The 12,326-nt window shown below is 42.8% G+C and overlaps 1 protein-coding gene across 1 annotated transcript in view; it reads right to left on the bottom strand.

Annotated features, from left to right (window-relative positions):
* The window catches only part of abcb4 (ATP-binding cassette, sub-family B (MDR/TAP), member 4), a 64,845-nt gene extending 62,638 nt beyond the window's left edge, over positions 1-2,207 (bottom strand). Inside the window, exons 1-2 of the mRNA XM_060900265.1 lie at positions 2,181-2,207; positions 1,848-1,997 (exon numbers count right to left, since the gene is read on the bottom strand). Coding sequence (XP_060756248.1) covers positions 1,848-1,906 — 59 coding nt within the window. The 5' untranslated portion in view covers positions 1,907-1,997; positions 2,181-2,207. The remainder of the gene's footprint in view (positions 1-1,847; positions 1,998-2,180) is intronic.
* Positions 2,208-12,326: the final 10,119 nt, after the last annotated feature.

Here is a 12,326-nt window from a genome sequence, read left to right as displayed (position 1 = left end):
AAATGTTATCACGTTGTCCGTTATCACCCAAATGAGGATGGGTTCCCTTTTGAGTCTGGTTTCTCTCAAGGTTTCTTCCTCATGTCGTCTGAGGGAGTTTTTCCTTGCCACCGTCGCCACAGGCTTGCTCATTGGAGATAGATTAGGGATAAAATTTAGCTCATGTTTAAAGTCATTTAAATTCTGTAAAGCTGCTTTGCGACAATGTCTATTGTTAAAAGCGCTAAACAAATAAGCTTGACTTGACATTCCACTTTTGATTTGATAATATATTATTGTTCCATATTTTTATTTGATTATACCATTTCTATTATATAATTGTCAATAGATTTTTTTTTTCCAATTCCTGTGATTGTTGTTGTTTCCTTGACCTGTCCATGGTGTAGCCTGCCTCTTGCTGGATTGGCCCCAGTTTTCCCCCAACCCGGATGGACAAGCGGTATGGATGAATGCTGTTTTCTTGATCCTACTAACTCTGAACTTGGCTGCTGACAGTAAAGGTGAAATTCTGCCATGAGGTTGACCTGAATCTTTCATGTCTTGGCTTGAATATTTAACATATTAAACGAAGTTAACATTACAACGCTAACATTTCTTGGATGTGGTACACCATTAGATTTCTTTGTTAGTGGAGATGGAAACATTTCAACTCGAGTCAGTAAGGTTTTTTTTTTTTTTAATTATTCATTTGTTAGGTTAGATGGATATATTTTGTATGGTATACACTGCAAAAACTGACATCTTACAAAGTGAAAATATCTTGAATATAGTCAAATGTGTCTAGTACTTTCTATTTTACACGGTCAGAAATAAGGGTACAGTAGGAGTCCATTTCTGTCCCCCTAGGTACAACCTACACTAACGTACCTCCTAGGGCTCATTTTTGGACTTCAAGGTAACGGTGTACCTTTTTAGGGCCAAAAAGGTACACATGTTCCCAAGCAGTATAACTGGTACAAATAAGTACCTTAGAGAGTACTGCCCCAGTGACAAGCCGTTATACACCTAAAGGTGTGCTTTGTTTTCCAAGAGTTTAAAATTACCATCAACAAAAGATAAGACATTTCTACTCATTTTAATAAAGATTTACATTTTCTTATTCCACTGTCGCCTCACAGCAAGAAGGTCCTGGGTTCGAGCCCCGTAGCCGGCGAGGGCCTTTCTGTGTGGAGTTTGCATGTTCTCCCCGTGTCCGCGTGGGCTTCCTCCGGGTGCTCCGGTTTCCCCCACGGTCCAAAGACATGCAGGTTAGGTTAACTGGTGACTCTAAATTGACCGTAGGTGTGAATGTGAGTGTGAATGGTTGTCTGTGTCTATGTGTCAGCCCTGTGATGACCTGGCGACTTGTCCAGGGCGTACCCCTCCTTTCGCCAGCTGGGATAGGCTCCAGCTTGCCTGCGACCCTGTAGAACAGGATAAAGCAGCTAGAGATAACGAGACGAGATGAGATGAAGAGTATTATTTCAGATTTTTTCACTCTGAGCTCCCTCACATGAATCCCATAACCTATAGTAATTGATCGAACAATATCAACAATTCAAAAACTCTTTAATTGTATAAATTTCAAATGGTTTGCAGTTAATTGGGATCCACTGTTTTTGTCGTTTCAACCGCACATCATACCCTCGTCCAATTGAAAATGTCGTTCACGCACTTTTCTCCTCCATGAGAATTTTGAAAAGTTGGCAAGTATGAATTATTTATTTATATATATATATATATATATATATATATATATATATATATATATATATATAAATAAACCAAAGGGGGTACAAACTTTTGCACTACACTTTAGAAAGAAAGGCATCACTAAAGTGGATTATATTTTTTGGAGGAAAATGTACCTTATGTCTCCATTTGGACTTCCTTGCTCTTTGTCCTTCATGTCATACTTTTTGCCCATGGTGCCTGTTAGTTTGTTGTTCTTGTTGTTTTCTCTGAAGCCGCTTGTTGTTGTTGTTGTTGTTGTTGTTGTTGTTGAGCTCTGTTGCTTCCTGAAGCGACACCGGTGACAAATTAATCACTTATTTTATACTTCTAAGAACCTCACTGAGTCAACATCAGTACCAAAAGGTCTACACAACCTAAGAAATGCGACACAAAACAGTCCGGGAAGAAAAAGAAACGAAAAATATCACAAAACAATATTATTTATCTTGTTTACCCAGAACCGTTACCTTACTTGGAGCTCGCGCGCGGTCTTCAGGTCGGTAAAGGCGCGCGCGCTCAGTGCGTGCGAGCGGTTTTATTCTACCTGGAATGACGTCATTTACAGCAGGAAGCACGGGACTGTTACGTATGCGGGTTTCTGATGTTATGGACACTGTCAGAAATAAGGGTACAGTGGGAGTCCATTTCTGTCCCTCAAGGTATAATGTACCCTCTAGGGCGCATTATTGGACCTCAAGGGCCAAAAAGGTCCATATACTGTATCTCATCTCATCTCATTATCTGTAGCCGCTTTATCCTGTCCTACAGGGTCGCAGGCAAGCTGGAGCCTATCCCAGCTGACTACGGGCGAAAGGCGGGGTACACCCTGGACAAGTCGCCAGGTCATCACAGGGCTGACACATAGACACAGACAACCATTCACACTCACATTCACACCTACGGTCAATTTAGAGTCACCAGTTAACCTAACCTGCATGTCTTCGGACTGTGGGGGAAACCGGAGCACCCGGAGGAAACCCACGCGGACACGGGGAGAACATGCAAACTCTACACAGAAAGGTCCTCGGGGGCCACGGGGCTCGAACCCGGACCTTCCTGCTGTGAGGTGACAGCGCTAACCACTACACCACCGTGCCACCTGAGAAAATATGTAATTAATTAAAATAGTGTTGCATCTCTAAAATGATGAGTGTTATTATTATTATTATTACTACTAGGCGGCACGGTGGTGTAGTGGTTAGCGCTGTCGCCTCACAGCAAGAAGGTCCGGGTTCGAGCCCCGTGGCCGGTGAGGGGCTTTCTGTGCGGAGTTTGCATATTCTCCCCGTGTCCGCGTGGGTTTCCTCCGGGTGCTCCGGTTTCCCCCACAGTCCAAAGACATGCAGGTTAGGTTAACTGGTGACTCTAAATTGAGCGTAGGTGTGAATGTGAGTGTGAATGGTTGTCTGTGTCTATGTGTCAGCCCTGTGATGACCTGGAGACTTGTCCAGGGTGTACCCCGCCTCTCGCCCGTAGTCAGCTGGGATAGGCTCCAGCTTGCCTGCGACCCTGTAGGACAGGATAAAGCGGCTAGAGATAATGAGATGAGATAATGAGATGAGATTATTATTACTACTAGGCGGCACGGTGGTGTAGTGGTTAGCGCTGTCGCCTCACAGCAAGAAGGTCCGGGTTCGAGCCCCGTGGCCGGTGAGGGGCTTTCTGTGCGGAGTTTGCATATTCTCCCTGTGTCCGCGTGGGTTTCCTCCGGGTGCTCCGGTTTCCCCTACAGTCCAAAGACATGCAGGTTAGGTTAACTGGTGACTCTAAATTGACCGTAGGTGTGAATGTGAGTGTGAATGGTTGTCTGTGTCTATGTGTCAGCCCTGTGATGACCTGGCGACTTGTCCAGGGTGTACTCTGCCTTTCGCCCGTAGTCAGCTGGGATAGGCTCCAGCTTGCCTGCGACCCTGTCGAAGGATAGAGCAGCTAGAGATAATGAGATGAGATTATTAAAACTTTCCAGTTTCAGGGCCCACTGTAGCCTCAGATTCCTTTTTTTGGTTCTTGTGCCTCATGGTTTGACATGTTGTGCATTTTGAGATGCTTTTCTGCACACCACGGTTGGAAAGAGTTCAAGTTCACGGAGCCTTCCTGTCAGCTCGAACCATTCTGGCTATTATCTTCTGATGTCTCTCATCAAGAAAAGCTGCCAGTCACTGAATGTTGTTTTTTGTATATTTACACCATTCTTGTGTGTGTAATATCCTACTAGATGAGCAAGTACTTCTGAAGTACTCAAAGCAACTCATCTGAAACTAACAGCCATGCTGTGGTCAAAGTCACTGAAATCACTTTTTCCCCATTTCGCTGTTTGGTTTCAACATTAACTGAGGTTCTTAACCTATATCTGAATGTTTTTATCCACTGTACTGCTGCCTTATAATTGTATGATTGCATGAATGTGTTGGGGTAGGTTCTCCTATTCCCAGTAGCCAGTGAGTGTATACAGTTGTGGTCAGAAGTTTACATACAGTGACATGAATGTCATCTTGGATATGAATGTCATGGCAATATTTTTGGGCTTTCAGTAATTTCTTTGAACTGTTCTTTTTCTGTGGCAGAATGATTGTACAGCATACATCTTTTATTAAAAAAACACTAGAATTTGGTGCACAAATTTTAATTTTCTTTGGGTTTTCTGAAATCAACACAGGGTCAAAATTATACATACAGGGTCAAAAATTTACATACGCTCACTTAGATTATTAATTCAGAGGTGCTGAAACTTCCAAAATGTCTCTTATCTTGCCAAGGCTGAGGTCTCTTAACTTCCTGTTAGTGACTATGATTGACCACAGCTGGTAGCTTCTCTGTGCCTTCATAAAAAGGGTTTGTTTACAGCACTCATTGGATTGACCAACACACAGTAAAATGGGAAAGTCCAAGGAGCTCAGTGCAGATCTGAGAAAGAGGATCGCAGATATACATAACTCCGGAATGTCTCTTGGAGCCATTTCTAAACAACTGCAAATTCCAAGATCAGTTCAAACAATTGTATCCAAGTTATTGTGAGGTGTAGTCACTTTGCCAAGCCACTTTGTTTCAAGAAAACCCAAACTGTTACCCTCAGCTGAAAGGAAATTGGTTTGGATGGTCAGGAACAACCTGGGAACCACCATGGCACAGCCCTGCCATAAACTGGAAGCTGATGGATCACTGTCTACAGTTCAGGTCACCATGGACTAAGAGGCTACAATCCAAGAAATAACCCCCTGCTCCAAAATTGACACCTTCAAGCTTAACTAAAGTTTGAAGATGACCACACGGACAAAGAAAAAAGCCTTCTGGAGGATAGCTGTATGGTTAGATGAGACAAAGATTGAGTTGTTTGGCCACAATGACCACCATGTACAGAGGGACACTGTACCAGGTGGTGGTGGTGATGGTAGGATCATCATGCTCTGGGGCTGTTTTGCTGCCAGTGGAACTGGTTCATTGCACAAAGTGGATGGAATAATGAAGAAGGAGGACTACCTCAGAATTCTTCAGCATAAACCATCAGAAATTTGAACACGATTTGGGAGTTACAACAGGACAATGAACCCAAACACGCATCAGAGCTGGTTGTTAAGGATAAAGCAGGCCAACGTTAAGCTTAAAACAAGTCCTGACTTCAGCCCTATTGAAAATATATGGACCGTGCTTATAAGTCAAGTCCATGCCAAGAAAAAAAAAATTAATTGAACTCTACCAATTCTACCATGAAGAATTGTGAAATATCCAACCAAAATTCTGCCAGAAGCTTGTTCATGGTAAACAAAAATGTTTGGTCAAGGTGAATCTTGTGAAGAGACATTTTAACCAAATATTAGGTGTGCTGTATGCATAATTTTGACCCTGTGTCAATTTCAGAAAACCCAAAGAAAATTAAAACTTGTGCACCAAATTCTAGTGTTTCTTTTTAATTAAAGTTGTATGCTGTACATTCTGCCACAGAAAAAGAACAGTTCAAAGAAATTACTGAAAGCCCAAATATTGCCATGACATTCATGCCACTGTATGTAAACTTCTGACCACAACTGTGTGTATATATATATATATATATATATATATATATATATATATATATATATATATATCGATGTAGTAAATGTTAAAAAGAGTACACGGTGTTTCTAGAGAGACAAAAGTCTATCTGTGCAAGTTCATGGAGGAAAAACCAGCAAGTGTTTTTGTTTTTTTTCTGTGCCTGTGTAGTTCCCCCGACGGATGGATTATCAAGATCATTCTATTACTCATTATATAGAAGCATAATAAAACTTTGTTATATAAAGTGCAATTGTCTTGATATCATGATAAAGTTGTATGACTGACAAAGGTAAGTCCTCCATATAAAGGTGTTAATAATTAATACCATGACTAAACTGTATCTTTCTATAATGAACTCTGTGTCTTTATTTAAACAAATGTACTATATAATCAAGTAGTACAATGGGAGATATAATATTTAATCTATTATAAAATCTCTTTAGTATCTCGAACTGCTCTCAGCAATCTAACCGATATTTTTCTCAATATAAATGATCTCTGTCTAATATTTTCCCTCTTCTCATTTCTGCAGTTTCAGATCCTACAGCGTCTTGAGTTACATCATTTCACTGTTGTGTAGTGAGTCAGCACAAATGTGATTATATCACCGATTTCACATCCCAAACAGGATATGATGCCACTTTATGATCCCATCATGTAACTGGTTAGATGTGACTATAGAAGTCAAATTGTGTCCTTCATTTATGTCACGGGATATGTGTTCTGTCATGTCAACCGACATCACAGAATAACATTCACCATGAGATTGAATCAGAAAATATCTGAAAGCACTTCAGACTTTCAGGCCCGTATCTGTTTCAATACTGATACTCAGCATCAGGTCTCAAACCTAAACAGTGAGATGTGATCTACACCTATGTATTATATTATCTAACACTCCTCCATAATTCCTTTTGTAATAAGAAAAGGGCTACATGGTGGTGCAGTGGTTAGTGCTGTCACCTCACAGCAAGAAGGTCCGGGTTCGAGCCCCGTGGCCGGTGAGGGCCTTTCTGTGCGGAGTTTGCATGTTCTCCCCGTGTCCGTGTGGGTTTCCTCCGGGTGCTCCGGTTTCCCCCACAGTCCGAAGACATGCAGGTTAGGTTAACTGGTGACTTTAAATTGACCGTAGGTGTGAATGTGAGTGTGAATGGTTGTCTGTGTCTATGTGTCAGCCCTGTGATGACCTGGTGACTTGTCCAGGGTGTACCCCGCCTTTCGCCCGTAGTCAGCTGGGATAGGCTCCAGCTTGCCTGCGACCCTGTAGAACAGGATAAAGCGGCTAGAGATGATGAGATGAGATAAGAAAAGGGCTGCATGGTGGTGCAGTGGTTAGCGCTGTCGCCTCACGGCAAGAAGGTTCTGGTTTTGAAGCTCATGGCCAATGGGGGGGGGCTTTCTGTGCGTTCTCCCTATGTCTGCAGAGCATTTTTTAAGGATTTTCCACTAGGACACCAACTGGTCTGGGCAATACAATCACAGGCCCCAGAGTCCACACGGCTGCACCGCTGTGGCATATTCTGTGATGCAAAGTGGTTCACCAATCACCATACAGACAAACACACTACAGTGACTACACAGCTATCAAGAGCAATTACCAAGCACAAATGTTATGTCAAAGACACTCAAAGTTACACAGTAATGACATCGGATTCTGACATCAGCCATCTCAGTAACCAAATTTTAGTTTTGTTTTTCTTAACCAACATGATCTTGTGTGTATATCTTATAACATAGATCTTCATTTTCCTTGTTAAATGTATACTTACATGGTACTTGGTTAATTAATTGCAACTGATTGAACCAAATGATAAGACATAACTTGGTTTAAAATTTGGTCTCCCAGTGAAGCTGGTTTGGCATTGACTAGGAGACCAAATCTGGCCACTGGAAGACCATTTGGTCTCCCGGTAACTATGTTAAAAAATGCTCTGCATGTCTGTGTACGGTAGGTTTCCTCTGGGTGCTCTGGTTTCCTCCTACAGTTCAAACACATGCAGATTAGGTTAACTGGCTACTCTAAATTGCCCATATGTGTGATTGGTTGAGAGGAGAAAACCTCCATAATAATCCAGTACAAGGTGATATAAATTACATGGAAAATGGCTTAATGGTTAGAGGAGTAGCTTTAGGACCAAAACATCACCGGTTTGAACTCCTGGACCTTGATCAAGGCACCTAACCCCTCCAGGCTGTTCTGGGTTGTACTGCAGGCTGCTATGTTGTACGTCGCTCTGGATAAAAGCATCTGCTAAATGCCATTAATGTAATGTAATAGATACTAAAACCGCTGTCAGAGCGGCCACGTCAGTGCAGTGCCTGGTAGAGAGAATAAGAAAAGGTATCGTTATAGTGAAGTCTGCACTTCTGAGTCATTTTCTGGTCCCACATGGAAACCCTAAAGATATGCACCTACAAACCAATTTATGTCCAAGTCTCACCTTTTCTTTTAATAAGGCATTTAGCAGACACTCTTATCCAGAGAGAAGTACAACAAGGGGATACAAAACACAGTGCTGTTGGAGCAGAGAGGGTTGAGGGCCCTGCTCAAGGGCCCAATAGTGGCAACTTGTCAGTGCTGGGGCTTGAACCCATGACCTTCAGATCAGTAACCATCGAACTACCACTCACCTGGTCTTCAGCTCATACCAAGCTAGATACAGGACATCCTTCCAACACACTATACTGTACGCCATTCTTCTTCTACTCTTGTATACTAAACCTATTTCTAATGTCACGATTTGGTGTCACCCAGATGAGGATGGGTTCCCTTTTGAGTCTGGTTCCTCTCAAGGTTTCTTACTCATGTAAGAAAACTCTCAAGGAGTTTTTCCTTGCCACAATCACCCCTGAGTTGCTCATTTAGGATCTAAATCTAAATTGTGTGGCATTATTTAAAAAAAAAAGTGCTACACAAATTCAGTTGAAGTGAATTGAATGAATTACACAGCATGTACAGTCAGTGCAATCATGCACACGAACCAAGGCTATTTTACTGTGTATAGTTTTCTTTAATTGAGATCTATATTGTGTGAAATACAAGTTAGTTAGGGGTGGCACGGTGGTGTAGTGGTTAGCACTGTCGCCTCACAGCAAGAAGGTCCGGGTTCGAGCCCCGTGGCCGGCGAGGGCCTTTCTGTGCGGAGTTTGCATGTTCTCCCCGTGTCCGCGTGGGTTTCCTCCGGGTGCTCCGGTTTCCCCCACAGTCCAAACACAAGCAGGTTAGGTTAACTGGTGACTCTAAATTGAGCGTAGGTGCGAGTGTGAATGGTTGTCTGTGTCTATGTGCAGCCCTGTGATGACCTGGCGACTTGTCCAGGGTGTACCCCGCCTTTCGCCCGTAGTCAGCTAGGATAGGCTCCAGGTTGCCTGTGACCCTGTAGAACAGGATAAAGCGGCTAGAGATGATGAGACGAGTTAGTTAGTTTGAAAGCTACGCCTATTACTTTTACACGCTTTTCAAAAAAAAAATTTTGTTTTTGAAAAGCATTACTTCTGACAGCCACCAGAGGTCAGTATAGTAAAGCTGATTATATCAATAAAATATTTTCAAGCACTGATAAGAAAAAGATGCCTTTATTTTATACATTACAGTGAAATTCTCTCATTCGCATATCCCAGCTTGTTAGGAAGTTACACTCTTTAAAAAGAAGGAAAAAAAACCACTGGGTTGAAGCTGTTTGACCTTTTTTTTTTTTTTAATTCAAACTAATTCTGGGTTTGTTTGTTTGTTTGTTTTTTGTTTTTTTCTGAAACCCAGCTCTTGGCTTAGTGGTTGAGGACAGGGCCCCTTCCCTTCTCCACCAGATGTGATCATAATCTACCCAGCAGCTGGGTCAATTTAGCTCAATTATTTCATTATCTGAGGTGCAAGGGGAAGTCAAAAAGTTCTAAGACAAACTGAAAAAAAATCTTTATTTATGAAAATAACAAAGCTATTTCTCTACATATCCTCCATTTAAGTCTAAACACTTCTGCAAGTGGCGTTTCCATCGGAGAATTCCTTCTTTGTAGAATTGTGGGGGATGTCTTTCACACCTTTTGAAATTATAACATCTGTCTTAGAACTTTTTGACTTACCCTCATATGTACCCTCATATATCCATGATCTCTAGCCGCTTATCCTGTTCTACAGGGTCGCAGGCAAGCTGGAGCCTATCCCAGCTGACTATGGGCAAGAGGCAGGGTACACTCTGGACAAGTCGCCAGGTCATCACAGGGCTGACACAGAGACAAACAACCATTCACACTCATATTCACACCTACGGTCAATTTAGAGCCACCAATTAGCCTAACCTGCATGTCTTTGGACTGTGGGGGAAACCGGAGCACCTGGAGGAAACTCGCACAGACACGGGAAGAACATGCAAACTTCGCACAGAAAGGCCCTTTCCGGGCACTGGGCTCGAACCCAGGACCTTCTTGCGGTGAGGCGACAGTGCTAACCACTACACCACCGTGCTGCCCTCTCCTTGTCTGTACTGTAACAAGTTTTTAAAAGTCATTTTTCTAACCATCCTCTGCAGCAGTTTTCAATAACGTGGACACTGTATCCAGAAAGGGCCAGAGCCGTCTCTATTTTCTGAGACGGCTGAGGTCCTTCAACATCTGCCGAATGATGCTCCGGATGTTCTATGAATCTGCGGTGGCCAGTGCCATCCTGTACGCTGTCGTCTGCTGGGGCAGCGGCTTGAAGGTGAAGGACACTAACAGACTCAATAAGCTCATCAGGAAGGCCGGCCATGTTGTAGGCGTGGAACTGGACTCTCTGACAGTGGTGTTGGAGAAGAGGACACTGTCCAAACTGTCCTTCCCACCGTCTACATGAGGAGCTGATCAGCCACAAGAGCACGTTCAGTAAACGGCTGATTCTTCCACCCTGCACAACTGAGAGACAAAGGAAATCATTCCTACCTGTTGCAGTCAAGCTGTACAATGCCACTATATAACTGTGGTACACTGTCTTACCATGTATACTGTATCCTTAACTCAGGTGCAATATATGTATATAGGAATCATTGTATATAAAATCACTTTATTTTGCTTTTACTTAAGTTATTGAACTTCTCATCTCATCTCATTATCTCTAGCCGCTTTATCCTTCTACAGGGTCGCAGGCAAGCTGGAGCCTATCCCAGCTGACTACGGGCGAAAGGCGGGGTACACCCTGGACAAGTCGCCAGGTCATCACAGGGCTGACACATAGACACAGACAACCATTCACACTCACATTCACACCTACGCTCAATTTAGAGTCACCAGTTAACCTAACCTGCATGTCTTTGGACTGTGGGGGAAACCGGAGCACCCGGAGGAAACCCACGCGGACACGGGGAGAACATGCAAACTCCGCACAGAAAGGCCCTCGCCGGCCCCGGGGCTCGAACCCAGGACCTTCTTGCTGTGAGGCGACAGCGCTAACCACTACACCACCGTGCCGCCCGTTATTGAACTTATATAAATTTATTTTATTTTTATTTATTCTTTTTTTTCAGATGATTTTATCTTCTATTTTTAGACATGTTTACTACTTCTTTGATTCAGGAGCTTGGTAGCAAATTTGAATTTTCCTCCAGGGATTAATAAAGTAATTCTGATTCTGATTCTGAAAATGGGCCAATTTCAGAATAAAACTATAAGGACATTTGGTAGAGTGCATACCTCTGCCAAGCCATATATTGGATTTGCATCAAAATCTGAATAACTGTTCCTTGGCCCATGGCCCACTTTTCCTGAAAATTTCATCAAAATCCGTTCACTACTTTGAGTTATGTTGGGAAAAGACAAAACAGATCCTGGATCCGCATACATATCTGTATTCTGGATCCTGGATCCACATACAGTACATATTGGGATTTGCATCAAAATCTAAGCAATTGTTCCTTGGCCCGTGGCTCACCTTTCCTCCAAATTTCATCAAGTTCTGTAAACTACTTTTTGAATTACGTTGGGAAGAGACAGACAAACAAACGGAGGGGAACACATAACCTCCTCCGACAAAGTTGGCGGAGGTAATTAAGGTTTGTTTCTACTTTTAATATTTATTTACCCAGCACAGATACATGCCGGGACGGCACGGTGGTGTAGTGGTTAGCGCTGTCGCCTCACAGCAAGGTCAAGTCAAGTTTATTTGTATAGCGCTTTTAACAATAAACATTGTCGCAAAGCAGCTTTACAGAATTTGAATGACTTAAAACATGAGCTAATTTTATCCCTAATCTATCCCCAATGAGCAAGCCTGTGGCGACGGTGGCAAGGAAAAACTCCCTCAGACGACATGAGGAAGAAACCTCGAGAGGAACCAGACTCAAAAGGGAACCCATCCTCATTTGGGCAACACTCATTTGGGCAATGACTATAACATTAACAGTTTTAACATGAAGACAGTTGTGTTGATGTTATAAACTCTTCACTGATGGAAACTTGAGTGCAAAACTGTTCATGATAACTGCAGTCCTAAAGTTAGCAAGTCAACTGTAGTCCTCAGCCATAAAAGCATTACTGTAAGAGTCCAGAGAGTCCTCCAGGTATAACCCTCAACTGTCCTCATGGGGCCGTCCTTCACAGGAGCGATGCGATAA

This window comes from Neoarius graeffei, chromosome 19 (assembly GCF_027579695.1).
Source record: "Neoarius graeffei isolate fNeoGra1 chromosome 19, fNeoGra1.pri, whole genome shotgun sequence".
Taxonomy (NCBI): domain Eukaryota; kingdom Metazoa; phylum Chordata; class Actinopteri; order Siluriformes; family Ariidae; genus Neoarius; species Neoarius graeffei.
This window is presented reverse-complemented; position numbering and strand designations above follow the sequence as displayed.